General features: G+C 46.0%; 1 protein-coding gene across 1 annotated transcript; it reads left to right on the top strand.

The window, feature by feature from the left end:
* The first annotated feature begins 10,763 nt into the window (after positions 1–10,763).
* Positions 10,764–17,691, top strand: LOC131480046 (pepsin II-4). Its single transcript, XM_058662415.1, has 9 exons — positions 10,764–10,819; positions 11,233–11,392; positions 12,745–12,862; positions 13,604–13,722; positions 14,356–14,555; positions 15,713–15,829; positions 16,342–16,486; positions 16,587–16,685; positions 17,542–17,691. The coding sequence occupies exons 1-9, from the start codon at positions 10,764–10,766 to the stop codon at positions 17,689–17,691; spliced, it is 1,164 nt and encodes a 387-aa protein (XP_058518398.1).
* Positions 17,692–18,603: the final 912 nt, after the last annotated feature.

Genomic DNA, 18,603 nt, shown 5'->3' with positions numbered 1-18,603 from the left:
GCCTGAAGCTTTGAAAATGATTCCTGAGATATTTGCATCCCCTTAGATGGATTGACCTTTCCTGGTTGTTGTTCCTGAAACACAGTCTCCTTGCAATAGAACTAGATACCTTGCTCTATTCGCAATCATGCCCATAACATAGAATAAAAACAGCTGATGAAAATGTGTGTGTCTGCATTTCCTCAATGGTACATCTCCTGCTACTGCTGCTGTCTGAACACCAGGGAGATAGGAAGAAACGCACACACCTGCTCACACTGCATCAAAAATACTGACATTTCCTAAAGAGGCAGAAATGATTGCAGAAGCAGTCAGAGCATTCAGTGCAAGACAGAGCACTGAAGGCTGAGTGGGAAACAGACATCATCAGGTACATTCAAGCACTGAACTGATTCTATGTGGAAAGCAATTGGAGATACATTGCAAATTCTGTCAGCAGGCTAAACACCACACAATCATATTCCAAATGAAACTGTATGACATAGGAATAATATCTCAGGAAAAGTCTTCTCTTTTTTTAAAGATTTATTTACTTTATTACAAAGTCAGATATACAGAGAGGAGGAGAGACAGAGAGGAAGATATCCCGCAACGGCAGGTGTGCACCGATCCAAAGCTGGGAACCAGGAACTTCCTCGGGGTCTCCCACGCGGGTGCAGGGTCCCAAGGCATTGGGCCATCCTCGATTGCTTTCTCAGGCCACAAGCAGGGAGCTGGATGGGAAGTGGAGCTGCCAGGATTAGAACCGGCGCCCATATGGGATCCCGGGGCATTGAAGGTGAGGACTTTAGCCGCTAGGGCACGCCGCCGGGCCCGAAAACTCTTCTCTTCACACACACAGATACCGCAGACATGTGAACAACTGAGATTCTATTTCAATTAATATGTTTTGCCTAAACGAAGCTCTTATTAGGAAGCCACATGTTTCAAACAGTCTAAGAAATGCATGCCAGCAATAATTAACTAAGTCCTCTATATTGTGTCTTAGGTGTCCTACATGAAGGCAGGAGAGAAGAAAAAAATAAAATTTTGAGTGAATGGTCAGGAATTAGAAGGAGAGAGATGGGGGTTTATTCCACAATTTCCCACACAAAACTGAACTTATAAAGCTTCTATTTTCATCCCTGCACAATTGGTTTTCACAAGGTGGCCTAATAGGCAAAAGGCTATTGCTTTTTTAATCTTTTATTTTTTATTATTACCATTATCATTTTAGCATACAATTGCATAGAACCCTGGAATTTCCCTTTTCCCCTCTCCAATTCCCCCCGTCACCAAGTTCCCCTATATCATGACTATTGTATAGTTACTAATACACAGTTATATTTCCATTACTGTGGGCATGTACAACGGCAGGGTATCCATCATCCTATTGTCATGTAGTAAACAGCATCATTGGGAGTCCAGCTTTAGTTTGGAAGTAGAGATGCATACTACATTGTATCCTCACATCTGGATATGTCAGTCTCCATTTCACAGCTACTGTACATCCCCTCAAATGAAAGGTCATAATACAAAATCAACAACAGCAAGAAAAATAGAAATTTACAATGCCATGAAGTTAAATGACATGTTACTAGCTATGACAGCCTCCATTACACAGCTATTATACATCCCCTTAAATGAAAAGCCACAAAACAAAATCGGTAACAGGAAGAAAAAAGAAATTAATAACAACACCATGAAGTTAAATAACATGCTATTGAATGACTAATGTATCGCTGAAGAAGTATAAAGGAAAATAAAGACCACCTTGAGGAAAATGATGCTACTATATGATTTATGAGTCAGTGAAAAATTCAATCAGAACAAAGTGTTTTGAAGAGCACTGAAAGCTAGTGGAAAAGCACAGCGAGTACATTTTTATTTTTATTTCTTTTTTATTATTTTATTTTGGTAATATTTATGCAGTCGATTAGTGAACAAAGGGACAAGGACTGCAGAAAAGTGTGTAAGACCATTGTTTCCACATTATTTTTTTTCTAGATCTGGGGTTAGGGGAGAATAAAGGGAGAAGCCCCACTCAACCTCCCACCCATCACAGGTCCCCAACATGGGACCTGCTCTGAGGGTCCTGCTCGAGCGGTTTTGGTGGTCCAACAGTTCTGAATTGCTGCCAATATCACCATTGCAAGAACAATGAAATCTCGCCAGAATCCACTGGCTGACACAGTCTACCTTAGAGTCTCCATTAGCCCAGATCTTCAGTGCCAACTCATGGCTGGGACAGATGATCTATTTGTTCTGCCCTCTGCCTGTCGTGGTACCATGTGTCCTCTACAGGTTCCAATAGACTGCCATATCCTCCATGTGCACTTGGATTTCCTGTCTACTGTTCCATCTGAGCCTCGGAGGAGGCTCAGTTTTGTCACTTGCACTCCATGGTCAGATCATGGAACCTGCACTTCTCTTCATGGTTGGCTTCTGAGATCAGCAGTGCAGATGGGGGGATCCCCAAAGAAACTTCATCTGAGGTGATCCCAGACTTGATCCTTATGTGTGCTGGCCAATACAAGGTCCGGCACAGCGCATTGCCCCAATCAGCTTACACATATGTTGTAGTTGCAATTGCGGCATCAGTTCAGTTTCCAGTCCTGTCTTCGACAAGAACCAATGGGTGTTGCAGTCCAGCCTGTTTCTGCCCAGCACACACTCGGCCCTCACACAAACCAGTGGGAGTTGCAGCCTAGTCGAGGAGATTCCCAATAACTCCAACAGGCCGAACCCTGCCCGGGTTCCCATGCTTGCCAGTATGTACAGCAGGCTTGTTCAGTCTGTCCCACATCCCATTTAGCTCTCGTACAAGTCAATGAGCATTGAAGCCTAGTTCAACCCAAGCAGCTCCACTATCCAGCCCACACATATGCTGCTGGTTGCCGTTCTGTCTAGCCACATCTGCCCCAGTCCTGCTTTTCATGCTCTCCTGTGGGAGTGGTCAACCAAGAGGGAGGCCCCCACTGTTTCCCTAATGGGCCCACTCCCAATCCCTGGATCACTCTCCAGGTGGTTCTGGAGTTTAAATGGACAGAATTTGCCCCCTGTGCCAGCATCTGCCAGCTGATGCTGCAGTAAAACCCAACTAACCCTTACCCACTCTGATTTATGCTTCTACCTGTAGAAACAGTCAACCCAGCCTGGCTTCACTGATCTAGCTCACATGAGGTCCACAGGTGTTATAGCTCTTCTGGTCTGGTCTCCCCCATCCCAACTCACACTCTCCAATGGGAGTGGTGTTCTAGCAGGGGAGCCCTCCACATTTCCCCTACCAGCATTTCCCTCCTCCCGCACTGGTTCTCACATGTGCTGATTGGGCACCATAGCCTGGTCTGGCATGGCCTGCCCTACCTCAGCATTTCCCAGTGGGTGCAATAGACTGGCCCACCAGGCCCAACGCCAATTCCAGCTCAGGGTGGTAGGGGCTAAAGCCTAGCTCAGCTCAGTACAAGTACATTTTTATAGTACAGTTGAGGAAATGTAGGCAGGGCCATAATGTGCATCTACCCCTTTTTCCTGCTGCTTTCCTGTCATGCATGTGGACGCTGGCTCTTGTCCCAGTGGCCCTGCTTCCCATCCACCTCTCTGTTTGTGGCCTGGGAAAGCAGTCAGGATGGCCCAAAGTCTTGGGATACTGTACCTGTGTGGGAGAGCCAGAAGAGTCTCCAGGCTCCTGGCCTCAGATAGGCAAGGCTCTGGCCATTGTGGTCACTTGGGGAGTGAATCAGCAGGCAGAAGATCTTCCTCTCTGTCTCTCCTCCTCTCTGTATATCTGACTTTCCCGTAAAAATAGAATAAATATTTTTTTTACTACACTGGAAAATCTCAATGATAGGATGAATAAAGCAGAAGAAAGAATCTCAGATTTGGAAGATACTTCCTGGAAAACAGAACTGGGTCAAGCTAAAAAAACGTATCCCAGAATTAACAGACACTATTAAAGGGACCAAAATACAAGTTATGGGAGTTTCAGAAGGCACAGAAAGAGAAGCTGGGGTTAAAGGTTTATTCAACAAAATATCAAATGAACGCTCCCCTAATCTGGACAAAGAATTGGAATGCAATATTCAGGAGAGGCACAGAACTCCCAACAGGGTTGAACAAAAGTAGTCTTCACCACGACACATGACAATCAAGGTCTTTTCAATCAAACATAAGGAAAGCATCCTAAAATGTGCACATGAAACAAATCAATTAACACATAAGAAATGGCAATCCGACTCACAGCTGACCACTCACAGGAAACTCTACAGGTAGGAAGAGAATGGACTGACTTATTCCAGAGTCTAAAAGCAGAAAACTGTCGGTCCAGAATAATGTATCCAGCAAAGCTTTCCTTTGTCTTTGAAAATGAAAGATAATAGTAAAGAAAAGCTCAAAGAATCTGCCTCTCCCAGCCCTGTCTGAAAAATGATACTTAAAGATGTTTTCTTCACAGAGCAAAGTATTAGCATTCACTCAAACAAAGGCAAATATGAAGAACAGCCCAGTAAAACAACAGAAGACTAAATCAAACAATGAACAACTCTTTGCTAAAATCACTGAACAAATTACCACCCATTCATTTTAACCCTGACTGTAAAAGGCTGAAACACATGAATCAAGTGTCCTAAATTAGTAAACTGGATTTAAAAAACAGAACCCGGGCTCAGCCTGGTAGCCTACCAGCGAAAGTCCTCACCTTGCATGTGCCAGGATCCCATATGAGCACCAGTTTTAATCCCGGTGACTCTGCTTCCCATCCAACTCCCTGCTTGTGGCCTGGGAAAGCAACTGAGGATGGCCCAAAGCCTTGACTTCCTGCACCCACATGGGAGAACCAGAAGAGGTTCAGGGCTGCTGACTTCGGACTGGCACAGCTCCAGCCATTGTGGCTGCCTGGGGAGTGAATCAGTGGACAGACGATCTTCCTCTCTATCTATTCTCCTCTATGAATATCTGACTTTCCAATAAAAAAATAAATCTCCTAAAAAACATCTATCTGGTGCCTATAGAAGATATATCTCACCAATAAAGAGCAGTGAAAACTGTATCTCATGGGTTTTGATGTTTTTGTTTTCATTAATTCAAAACATTTTTTTCTCATTAAATTCTTCATTAACTCATAGGTCATACAGTAACATTTTCTTCAACAAGGTTCTTGATTTTCTTTGTCATTTCTGCAGCTATACATTAGTCATTCAGTAGCATGTTATTTCACCTCATGGCATTGTAAATTTCCATTGTTTTAAGATTTATTTATTTTGTATTGGAAAGGTGGATATACAGAGAAGAGAGACAGAGAGGAAGATCTTCCATCCGATGGTTCACTCCCCAAGTGGCCACAATGGCCGGAGCTGAGCCAATCCTGAGCCAGGAGCCTCTTACAGGTCTCCCATGCGGGTGCAGGGTCCCAAAGTCTTGGGCCGTCCTCAGATGCTTTCCCAGACCACAGGCAGGGAGCTGGATGGTAAGCAGGGCTGCCAGGATTAGAACTGGTGCCCATGTGGGATCCCGGTGCATTCAAGACGAAGACCTTAACCACTACACTATCATGCCAGGCCCAGTAAATTTCCATTTTTTCCTGTTCATTATTTTTGTAGCTTTTCATTGAAGGAGATGTATATTAACTGTGCAAGGGAGACTATCATGCCTAGATGCGCGGAATCAGTGCAGTATGCATCTCTACTTCCAGGTCAGAGATGAAATTGTTGAACATATCTTGACAGTAGGATGCTGGAATTCCTGCCATAGTCCTTGCCTACAATGATGCACATAGGAATGTTTATGAGGAACTACACTATTGCAATAATATAGGGGGATTCAGTGAGGAGGGGGATTGGAGAAGGGACTTTAGTGGCAAGGAAAATCACAGGGCCTATGGAACTGTAAAATAAAATCATAGTAAAAGCAATAAATAAAAACAGAAAAGAAGCACAACTCACTGTTCTATTCAGTAGGTCAATGTCTTAACTGAATAAATATGTGGGAACATATGTAAGCCCAGGTATGGAACTCAGTGTGAGTCTCCCATTTGGGTAGAACGACTCAAAGTTATGAAGAACTACATAACAAGGTCTTAGAAAAGGGAGCCTGATTTAGTTATCAATCAACTTAATTGATCTTTGTTGTGAATCCCTAGAGCCAAAATACATCTCTTCCTTTAGAGCATCAGGTAGCTACAGCTATTTTGTGATAGTCATGGAAATCTCGTACCCATGGAAATGCTCTGTTTCCAAAACATCGTCAACCACACACATGTGACTTCCTGACTGCATGTTCTGCTTCCAGAAGAGCTTATGGGCCTGCATTGTGCCACAGCACCTAAACCCACAGCCTGGCAAACTGGTGTCTTATATCAGAGCTCAGACTCAAGTCCTCAATTCTGCACTTGTGATTTGCTGTCTGCTACTATGTGAGCCAAATCAGTGAAAGATAACACAAGCATCCAGGCTCCTGTCACCAACTAGGGAAGTGCAGATGGCCTTCTTTGCTCCCGGCTTGATCTAGACCAACTCAGGTCATGGTGGTCATGTGGTCAGTGACCCAGTAGCTTGATGCTCTCACTTTCCACCTCTCTGTCATCCTATGTTCTAAAAAAATGAATTAATGAATGAATGTTAAGACTCAACAAAACCTTCAAGGGTCATGTCAACTTACAGGAAATTACATGAAAAATACACAATTACTACAGTAAAGGTAAATTACAAACAAAAAGATAAGCAGATGGCAAGACAGTATATTCTGCACTATATATGCGTATATATAAAGATAAACACATTCATTTGAAACATGATTGGTGATTAGCATTGGATAATGGGGTTATGAATCATTTTGAAAACACTTTAACATGATTTATGCTATTGAAAAGCACACACAGAGAGAGAGAGAGAGAGAGAGAGAGACAGAGACAGATCTTTCTTTCATTGGTTCCCTACCTAAATGTCTACAAAGATTAACAGGGTAGGTTGAATACAGTGATCCAAAAATCAATCTGTGTCTCTCGTACCTGTAGCAAGACCCAAGTGATCAATGTGTCATTGGCCACAAGTGTAAATTTGAGGGATAGTAGACACGGGAGAAGCAGGACTGAAATTCAATCACCGCTGTAGGAGATGTGGGCAATGCTAGATGTGGGCATCTACAGCAGAATCATCCACTGCAACATCTAACCCTCCCCCCATTACTTACGTACCTATAAGCAAGTCTATACTAATCATGTATGGGAGTACTTCGACACTCCCACAGAAGATGTGCGATATGAAAAACTATGCTCAGATTTCACAACCTCTTATACACAATAAATGATTTTTCTTAAGCTATTTTCCCATGAACTTCTGAAGCTCCTACATGTTATGTATATATGTGAACCAAAACTAATGAGCCTGTCAATGGAATGTTAACAAAAGCCTTCATCTAGGGAAGGGCAGTGAGCCTGAGGCAGAGAAGGACAGAGTACAATGTTGCTGTGACTGAGGTCCATGCCCTGGGCCGAGACCCTGATGGAAAGCTCTGCAACCAGCTGTCTCATGGAAAATCAGTCCAACTCCACACCACCTGTCAAGCATTACGTGCTTCATCTCCACCTCAACATGTTTGCTTTATTCAACCTCATTCCATTCCTTACACTGATACATTCCTGGAACACTTCTGAACACCTGGAACCTTGGCAAGGAGTAGCCAACACTACTCTAAGAATCCATTCTCCTTACCCCTCAAGGCCAGGCACTGCCACACTGAGTGCCAGGCAGGACTAATGGCTGGGTAAACACTGTTGCCCACATATCCTGCATGCCCACCTGGCACTGTGAGATTAGACAGATTCTTTGGCGTTTGCCCTGCATCACATTGGCTGATGATCAGAAGGCTCCAGCATCAAGATTACCCTCTGTCACCCAAGAATTCTAGTACATGAGGTCATGGAGTTCACTCCTCAGAGTGACCCTGGGACAGCCATCACAGAATCCCAACTTACACTCAAAAACACTCAAAAAAGGGCCCGTGTGGTAGACTAATGGCTAAAGTCCTCAACTTGCACACATCAGGATCCCATATGGGCGTCAGTTCATGTCCCGGAGGTCCTGCTTCCCATCTAGATAGTTGCTTGTGGCCAGGGAAAGCAGTCGAGGGTGGCTCAAAGCCTTGGGACCTTGGACCCGCATGGGAGAACTGGAGGAAGCTCCGGGCCCCTGGCTTCAGATCGGCACAGCTCCAGCCATTATGGCTGCTTGGGCAGTGAATCAATGGATGAAAGATCTTCCACTCTGTCTCTCCTCCTCTCTCTATAGCTGACTTGCCAATAAAAATAAATACATCTTTTTTAAAAAACACACACATGGAAATAAACCAGGTAGGCCAAGAGCCTCCCAAGAACAGCACTCTCCTGAGACCCAGGGACCAGTCTGGAGAGTACCACATGTTGCTCATGGCAACAGCATGCATGGTGATTTAAAGGGAAAAAGAGCACAGATCTCAAAGTGCTCAAGAAAGCAGAAGAACCCATGAGAGTCAAGTATTTGGCTCAAAATTGATTATACATGACACAACCAATGGACTTTGACCTCTGCTTCCTCAGATCACTCACATGCCATGAATGATACCGAGTGTGAGACATCCAAGTGGCTCTTGTTGGACTTAGGCCTGCCAAGGGTATGGTTCCACCTGTGACTAAGTGGAGAAAGATTATGCCCACACTCATTGTGAGTGGGAAGGATGCATCTCATGGTGAATTGTCAGCTAGTGGCCTTCAGTTTCTTTGGCTGATGGCTGAGATTACACTCAATGTCTTGTTATGTTGCTCCTGTCAGTTGAACTTGTTACTTTCTCAGAGCCAGTAGAGAGAGTCTACACCTACAGTCAACCAGAAAGACAGTTGTTCCAATCAGCACAACACAACTCAAACACAGATGTCTCTTCTTGCTGCATCCTAGAGGATCAGAATCAAGTCATGGGTCATGCCCATGTTCAAAGGGAGTAGGCTATACCATTGCATCAATACCCCTGAAACATGAAGAGGGCCTGTGTTAGCCTGATTCTCATTACTACAAAGAAATACCTTACACAATTGATTGCTGTGTTTTCAATATTTCAAGACCAAATAGCATTAGGTAGAATATTTTCCCGGTGAAGAACCCACAATGGATGTCGGTGTGTGTGCAGAAGCACAAGAAGATGAGCCAGATTCCACAGACAGTGGCTCGGTGGACATGCACGCTAACAGCAGCCCTCTCCTGAGGAATGATCTCCATGGATGAGAGTCTGCTGACACAAGGACTTCCCACTAGGCTCCAACAGCACCACTGGCAGGCAACATAGGACAAATGACATTTGGGAGAGTATTTAACATCCAAAACAATCTTCCAATCACATCAGGGACATCCTAGAGAAAATCTGCCCTACTCCTTAATTGTTTCCCTAACCATGTCAGTCTCCCTCTGAAATTCAAAATCTTACTCTTCTGAAAATATTAAGTGTCTTTCTCAGTTCAAAAGCTTCCTCCAATATAATCCAGAATCCCTCCAGGAGGGAAGACAAGAGGCCTCCCTCTCTCCCTGCACTTCACTTCACTCTTCGGTTGAGTACTTGTGCATGCAGTTTAGAATTAAGCACCTCCTACACAGTCTCATGATCAGGCTTGGCAACAGACTCCTTGTTGCTACTTCATCCTTACATTCCTGCAATTAACTGTCCCTGTAAATCAATTCTCACATCACTATGAACACTTCATGACTGGTCCCCATGTTTGAGTCTCCAGCAATCATCTAAGACACTTGGGGATTTCAGATCAAGATCATTTCGGTCACCCAGTCACAGCCATAGTTTCAGTCAAGAATTCATAAGATGGTAAATGCAATGCAGAGCTAGTAGTGGTGGACGGGGCAGGAGGACTCTCTCTCCAAACTCCCAGCAGACATGGTGGGAGGGACTCACACTCTGCTGTTTCTGGCTTCAGTCATAGCTGAACATGGGACCACCACACAAACATGTCCCCTCTTCTCAGGTTATACCTTCTATTTCACACTCTTTCTAGGTCCAGGTCACCTCCAGAGATGAATGTTCCAAAGATATATGGGGTGTCTTCACAGGCACAGTGCCTTTGGCCCACAAATGTGGGTAGTCTGTACCAGACAGTTTCATTATATACGGCCTGAGGCAGGGAATTTGGAGTTTCTATGACCTCCTTATCAAACAGAATTGCAGTTTCCAAGCCATGAAGATGAATTAATGACTCAGGGTCTGTCAACAGAAGGCAAATCTACACTCATTTGCACAGATTCCAAAAGACATACCCAATGAAACAATCTGCACAGGAGTGTGGGTCTTGCCCAACGAGCCTCTCACTGCCCCCATGCTTTATGGAAACAGCACACATCGCTATTTTGAGCAGCTGCTCTCTAAAAACCCCAAGCATTTGTTGGTTGACCTGGGACAAATCTGGGTATGCTGAGCTTCTCCAACATTGGATTGATGCTGTTTTCTATGCATCTCTGACCACTTCTGCCAAAACACTGAGCTTGGAAAGCTCCCCTGCCCTGCCCAGATGTACTCCAACTGTGTGATATCATTTTCGTGAAAGCCACTCAGCAGGTAAGTTCTCTGAACGTGACTCCAGGCGGGACTGTCTTATCATAATTTTCTTTATGGCGTGTAACAGCTGGTGGCATTGATATGCTGATAAGGGTTATTAGTGAGGATTTGGCCTGAATGTATATAAGTAGTGGCCCTAGTCTGGTGCTCTACACCTTCCACTCATCCTGCCTTGCTCATTGACTTGGGAGCCAGGAAAAATCATGAAGTGGCTGCTGCTGCTCGGCCTGCTGGCACTCTCTGAGTGCATCATCCACAAGTGAGTCTGGGCTTGGGCAGCAGGATGTAAAACTCCAAGGACAACTCTCCAGCCCTCTAGTACTTCCGAATATCCATCTGTCCTACTGAACACATTCCTTCCTTCCTGTGTTCCAGCATCTTGAGTCTTCCTGGGCTCCTTTTCCTCCCTTCTGAGACCACATGGTAGGCATGGTTAACAGCACATACTATCAGAGCTGCTGTGGTGTGGTTTCAGCACCATTGCAGTCACCTCCCCTCTGTGCATTTTGCACAAAAGATGGGAGCTTCTCTTCTCTCCTTTCTTTGCTTCTCTTAAGCCACTTTCATTGTGTAATAGGGCATTTGTAGCATCCTCTGCAGCATCCTCTGGGCAGGATCCTTAGCCAGTAACCAATCATCCCTTAACTGGGACTGTCTCAATGCTCTGCCCAGGGTTCCTCTGGTCAAAAAGAAGTCCTTGAGGAAGAACCTGATTGAGAAGGGCTTGCTGCAGGACTACCTCAAGACTCACAGCCCCAACCCAGCCTCCAAGTACTTCCCCAAGGATGCCTTTGCCTCCACATCCACTGAGACAATGGAGAACTACATGGATGTGAGTGCATAGGCACATAGAAATAGCAGCAGCACCACGGACTGGGCTGGAGAATGAATGGGGAATTGGGATGGCAGTCAAGACAGCTGACTGATGTCAGGAGCCCAAGGATACTCAGGGAAACTCGCAATCTGAACTATCACTCTCATTTGTGGCTCACTCATTATTTCAGTATTTATACTCTGTCCCAGCTTATATGTCAGGTATTTTAACGCAGGGGAAAATATTGAGGAAGCACAATGTTAGGGGCAGGGAGAAGATGACATGAGAGAATCTCTGAACTCAGGAAGAAGCCAGACTAGGAAAAAGGCTACGAACAGGAGTTGTCATTCAGTGGCCCAGCTGCTCTAGGAGGGCACAGACATATCCTGGGAGCTGTGACAGAAGAATGCATGGTTCCATGAGGTGGAAAAGATTTCCTGAGAGCAGGAAACTTGGTGTCCAGCAAATGGCAATAGGAAGCCAAGAGCTTATGTAGAAGAAACAAGAGAGTGCAGGAGAAGCATGGAAAGGAAAACAAGTTTTTCCAATGAGGCAAAGCTGCCATAAGTGGGGAACATAACATGGGTGCAAGGGCCCAAACACTTGGCCTGTTATCCACTGTCTTCCCAGGCCATAACAGAGACCTGGACATGAAGTGGAGCAACTGGAAATTTAATGCATACCTGTACAGAGTGGCAGTCATGAGGCAGGCAGAGGCTTAATCATCTTTGCCTTTTCATGGGCCTGCACAGGTGACATTTGACTAGAGTTCTGAAAGACAAACTGAAGGGACAACCAATGCAAGTTCCTTGCCCTGCAATCCATCGTGAATTCTCTATCAACATGTCAGGGAAAGTGGAGTAGAAAGGGCAAGAACTAAAGTGCTGCCACTGAGAATGGAAATACTGAGGGTGACATATCTTATAATCTACAAGTAACACCAAAGTTGAGTAATAACATATTTCCACAAGCCCTAAGGTTAAGTGACCTCTGTCACCTGATATGAAAAATGAACAAAGTGCACTTGAGGCTTCACTTGCTGCTACCACAGGTTGCACTATGTTCTCTGAGAAGCTCACAACACAAGAGGCTGAGACTAACACAGGGAGGCAACCAGCTAACAGTGGACAGTACATGAGCCTTGGGTGCAAATGACTTAACAGGGAAGAGTCAAGGGAAACCAGCGAGCCATCAGAGAAGACTACAAGGAGGAATGGGGACAAGAGCTGAGCTTTGAATGAGGGAGCACTTGAAAGGAGAAATGAGAAGACAGGAGAGGATGATGGAGCAGTGAACTGAGAAGATGGTCTTCAGGAAGACCTGGATGTAAACGTCTGTGTCCTTGAGCTGTGCTGTCCTGACCCTTGCAGGCTGAGTACTTTGGCACCATCAGCATTGGAACACCCCCTCAGGAATTCACCGTCATCTTTGACACTGGCTCCTCCAACCTCTGGGTGCCCTCCACCTACTGCTCCAGCCTTGCCTGTTGTGAGTACCTGGACCTGCACGGTCCCTCCCACTCTTTCTATCCTGGCATCAGCTGACAACCTGGGAATCCTGACCACTCAGACACTTCTCAGAGTTCCCCTTCAGCCTGTTTGAGACACTCAGCATTCATACAACAAGGCTGATCAGGGATATGGAGGAGTCAAACTGGGAAAACTGGCTGTGTGCCATACAAAGACGAACAGACATGGTAATGTGCACCAGCAGCACAAAATTTGTAGGTGTCCAAAAAGAGAGCTTTTAAAGGCTGAAAATGACAGGGTGCAAGGGCCTGAGTGATAATGCAGTGTTCACAAAATACACACAACAGGCACTGAATTGTTCATCAGGTAGATCTAATCATTGACAGTCACCACAATGTTTCCAGTTTCACTCCCTTAGGAGCAATGTGATCTGTGTTCTGTTTCACAGGGAGTGCCCATGTGATGTTTGCTTCCCATAATGGAGCATTACCTGCCAGAGGGGCCTATGACAGTGCTCAGTGTTTGATGGAGGTCATCTGGGAAAGTTAAGGGATATCCTGAGACTGTCCATCAGTGACATGGTGTGGGCTGACTACAGGATCCAGCGAACTAGTGTTCTAATGGTCACCTCAAGTCATGTTAGGGCAAAGGTTGTTCTTCTCCAGTGACTCACCCTGGGACAAGAAACAGGACACCAGAAAGCCATTACCAGCTCATTTCTTTCTATTCATGTACTAATGAGTCACTTCCTCAATTGCAGTCCTCCACAAGCGCTTCAACCCTGATGACTCCTCCACCTACCAGGCCACCAGTGAGACTCTCTCCATCACCTATGGCACTGGCAGCATGACCGGCATCCTGGGATATGACACTGTGAAAGTGAGTACCTGGAGACAATGCTCCATCACAATGCCCATTTTAAGAATACCTAGGGAAATTGTGGGGAGCCCAAAGATTCACAATTAGAACTTCACATTATTAGTATTGTTCTTAACGATGACACAAGCAACAAACACAGTTGGCCAGAGAGCAATGAGACACAGGTGGCACACACGTCAGGGGCTGGGCCAAGTGTGCGAAAGGAGTGGTAGCTGGCTCCCTCACACCATCTCTGGGATGAATGTCATGGAGCAAGCAGGGATTGAGACCTGGAAGGCGAAAATGCCTACAGGATTCTCTTCTATTTCCTCTACCTCCCTCCAGTCACAAGACTTCCACAATCCCTACTGCTAGGACAGGGAGCAATGAACAAAACTTGCTTGGGTTGCAGTTTCCATCTCTCTTACAGCAGAATCTCATACGGAATCACACACATGGTCATACAAGCAACAGCGGTCATTGACATGTCCTGTGGGCAGTCAGAAACACCCCACTTATCAGCCTGATGTCCTGCAAGCTCAGTCCTTCAGCAAATCAAGCATGATGGCTATAGCTCCAGCACAGGGGTCCAACTGTGCTCTCTGGACTGTGCTCATGGATGATACCATCTCTCTCTCTCTCTCTCCTACACAGGTTGGAAGCATCGAGGACACCAACCAGATCTTTGGCCTGAGCAAGACAGAGCCTGGCATCACCTTCATGTTTGCTCCCTTTGATGGCATCCTGGGTCTGGGCTACCCCAGCATCGCTGCCTCTGGTGCCACACCCGTCTTTGACAACATGTGGAATGAAGGCCTCGTGTCCCAGGACCTCTTCTCTGTCTACCTGAGCTCGTACGTTGCCTACCCAGTGCCCTTATCAAACTGAATACTTTCACCAGACCCACAAATGAAATTCTTCAGGCTCACCAAGACAGGGATGATTTCAAAAGCATACAATGTTAAGTGTCACCATCAAGGTGTGAAGAAGGGTGTCTATGAGCAATCATGCAGCCAAATCTCTGTCTCTTTATCTCTCTCCTCCTCCTCCTCCTTTCCCTTGACAGTGATCTGCATTCACTGTTTCTGACCAGCTGAAATATTTCTCGCTGAACTTCCAAAGCTTAAATGTTAGTAGCCAGTGGATGTTTTGAAGATACCTTCCATCAACCTTGGCCCTCAAAACATGCCACTCTGAGGGAAATCACATAACACACACACCTCAGCATTCACAGCAACACTACAAAGACCTGACTGGGATTTGGGGACAGACTAAACATTCATGCAAAATGAGATTAAAAACTACGGTGAGTTAGTGGGTGTGAGTTCAGATATTGCTTCTGGTACCCACTTGCCATATCCACCTCCTGATTGGAGTCCCCACTCCACTCTGCACTTCAGCCTCCCCATATTGACCACTCTGGCAGGAAATTGCGGATGGCTCAAATACTTGGGTTCCCAGAGGAGAACAACTGAGCTCAAGTTCATAGCTTCAACATAGGCCCAGTACAGCTTTGGGGACATTTGGGAAACAGACAAGTGGACTTTGCTAGATTGCCCACACATGTGAAAAAAGGGCTAATGTTTCCAGACATTGGCATCACTAGCCCTGACTGAGAACCACCGACCATACCCCTGATTGCTAAGGAGCAAACAATGGCCCACATTCACATCTCTTGTGCCCTCAGGGCAGCTGTCATGAGGATCTTAACACAACAAAAGCATATTTGGGAACCATAATATCTTTGCTCTCCTTATGCCTAACATTTCCAGTTGTGCAATCTTGAGCAAGTTGCTTTCTTCTCTGAGCCTCAGATTTCTTTGAAATAGGTAAATATGCAAATAATAATAATGACCACTACCTGAAAATGGTTAAACAAGAAATGTACCATGATGTCACGTTAACACAGCTCTTGGCATACACGGGTGATCTAGCTAGGAAGGTGCCTAGGCTTTACAGAACAGAAATGTAGCACATGAATGAGTTCATGTCTTCTCTCCCTCTCCCACAGTGATGATGAGAAGGGCAGCTTGGTGATGTTTGGTGGCATTGATTCTTCTTACTACACGGGAAGTCTGAACTGGGTACCTGTCACTTATGAGGGCTACTGGCAGTTCACCTTGGACAGGTGAGACCACACTGATGCCGAATGATCAGGACCTGGACCCTGATCTCATTTCTTGCTGTAGTCACAGGTGACTCACTGTCTTGATAGCCAGCAAAGAAGGAACTTGAAACATGGGCACACTAGAGAGAGCCCAGGAAGGAGATTGGGGGACAGAGAGGACACTACAGGAGGGAACCCAGGTCCAACACAAGGTCCAAGACAGTCACTTGCTGATGATCAATCATGCAGCTTCTCCTGCCAGCATTTCAGACCAGGTGGCTGAAGCCAACTCTACACAACTCTCAACATTTAGGCAACATGGGAAGTATCACACAGCCTTCCTCTCAACAAAGAATGTCAGCGAAGATATAGGATAAGGAGCAAATGAGTAAGAAATCGGCTCAGGTCAATCCTGGACAAGCCAAGTTGTACTCTGACTTCCCAAGTGTTGAATGCCCCGTGGTACATCCATGTAGATCACACACATAACTTGTGTACAAAAAATGAAACAATTCCTTGCATCTCACCCTCAGCGTCACCATCAATGGAGAGACCATTGCTTGCGCAGACAGCTGCCAGGCCATCATTGACACGGGCACCTCTCTGCTGGCTGGACCCACCAGTGCCATTTCCAGCATCCAGAGCTACATCGGAGCTTCTGAGAACTTGTTGGGAGAGGCAAGTCCATCCCCAGATGCTCTCTTCTAGACTCAAGTGCTGGGAGTCCCATGCACAAGGAATGAGCCCCTGCTAATACTCCTATCCTCACGCCTGCCAGGGTACCATCAGCTGCTCAGCCATCGACTCCCTGCCCGATGTTGTCTTCACCATCAACGGAATTCAGTACCCTCTGCCTGCCAGTGCCTATATCCTGAAGGTAAGGGCCACAGGACCAGGCTGGAATGAGCCACTTCACCATGTGATCACCCACTGTGCCCTGTCATGCAGTAATGCATATTTCTGCAGCACAAGGACAAGAGGTTGATGCCACCTGCTCTGTAGGACATTTAGTGAGACAGCGTATCTATAAGCAACACACAAATGAGAATCTGGAAGAAAACCCTGAAGGAAAAGTGAGGCAGACGATGACAACCTGAGAAAATGACTGTGTCCAGGCAGATCTGTGCCTCAGTCCTGAGTCTCAATGACCTGCCCTTTAATACTCAGCAAACTGCAACCATTCTCAGCTTTCAACTCTTCATCTCAAAACCACACATGTGGGATCAACCCACTCGCAGATAGTGCTTAGTGTCATTCCCTGAAAGTGACCACATCTGAGTCTAGTGAGCCACAAGAATATGCCCTAGAGTGTCAAGTGAAAAATCCATTTATCCTAGTGACTGTTGCTGCTAGTGAGAAGCATTCACACCTGAGCCTCTCCTCAGCGAGTCTTACCTACAGGCACAGCTATATCTAGGAACTCAAGGAGGGGAATGGCTGACTCATCCGGATGTCAGACATCCTTTATGGAAGCTGGTGTTACAAAGGTCAGGACTGTAGCTCTGCCAAAGACACCGCACAATGTCCAGCAATGTATGAACACCTAGAGTGCACTGAGAAACTAATACCAGTACATCCAGGTCAGCAGCAACCAAAGCCCTGGACACTGAGCTAGGAATCCCTTCTGGGCATAGAACTTACAGACACACCAAGGAACCCAGGGTGATTATGACTAGCTCTTGTCACCGGATCCACTGTCCACTCTCCCATGCTCTTCCTTCTCTGCCCTGCAGGAAGATGACGACTGCATCAGTGGCTTCGAGGGCATGAACCTTGACACCTCCACCGGCGAACTCTGGATCCTGGGTGATGTCTTCATCCGCCAGTACTTCACTGTCTTTGACCGGGCCAACAATCAGCTTGGTCTGGCCGCCGCAGTTTAACTCTGCAGCTTTGAGCCCTCTTCCAGACACATCTGCTCTCCATACTGCACTCCCTTAGCTTGAATTCTCCCCATAGTTCTTCCTGAAACACAGTCTCTTTCCAAATGTAGTATCTGCTTGACTGTGTTCCAAAAACACCCATCATGCAGAATAAAAACAGCTAATCAAAATGTGTGTGTTTTGTTTTTCTCCTCACTGCTTTGTCTCTTCCACATTACAAGGATGGGAATTCCAGTTAGGCAAGGAGGGGTTTCTGCTATCTGTTCGATCTGAAGTAGAAAGAGACAGAAGCAGATACTCAAGACTCTGTGGGTCTAGATTGTGATGAGATCTCAACCAAGAATTTCTGACTCTTATCTAAGAATACATGCGATTCTTCTCCTTTCTTCAATGGAACCAGAATAGGTTTTGGGTGTCCATTTCACGCAGTGTTCAAGAGAGCTGTTGGGACATGTGTATCCCATTTCAGAATGTGCAACCATAAATCAAAATTCCTCTTGCGGGCTTTAGGGGCAAGTGCTGCTCCTCACAGTTTGGCAGCTGTGGGGGGTGCCCCTGCCGAGTTGGACCCAATGCTGTGGGCTCCTGCCAAAGACACTGCTGCAAGGCAGTGAATGAGTCCTCGGCCTCCCCCAGGGCGGCCAGTGCACCATGTGTTGCCAGGCTCTGCCTGCCGGCCGCCTGATAGGGAGCTCTGGGGTATTGGTTGTCTGAATCGCTGCTTAGGTAGCTACTTGAGTCAAGGACAGTAAGTTATACTATCTAAGGCAGAGGCCAGGACAAGTGAGGGACTGAGACAAGCTGAGTCAGAGCAACCACTGGCAGGTGCATGATCTACGGCTAGGAACAGGCCTAGTTGGGGAAGTAAGGGGACACCTTAACTGCGTTGAGGTTCCCACCAAGGGGCGTGTA

Source organism: Ochotona princeps, chromosome 4, assembly GCF_030435755.1.
Source record: "Ochotona princeps isolate mOchPri1 chromosome 4, mOchPri1.hap1, whole genome shotgun sequence".
NCBI lineage: Eukaryota > Metazoa > Chordata > Mammalia > Lagomorpha > Ochotonidae > Ochotona > Ochotona princeps.
The sequence above is the reverse complement of the archived record's forward strand: the minus strand, read 5'-3'. Positions and strand labels throughout refer to the sequence as shown.

Excerpts from the sequence above, each read along its gene's own strand:
- LOC131480046 (XM_058662415.1), top strand. The coding sequence starts at position 10,764 with ATGAAGTGGCTGCTGCTGCTCGGCCTGCTGGCACTCTCTGAGTGCATC. Across the intron at positions 10,820-11,232 it reads TCTGAGTGCATCATCCACAA|GGTTCCTCTGGTCAAAAAGA; the intron begins GTGAGTCTGGGC and ends TGCTCTGCCCAG. Across the intron at positions 16,686-17,541 it reads CCAGTGCCTATATCCTGAAG|GAAGATGACGACTGCATCAG; the intron begins GTAAGGGCCACA and ends TCTGCCCTGCAG.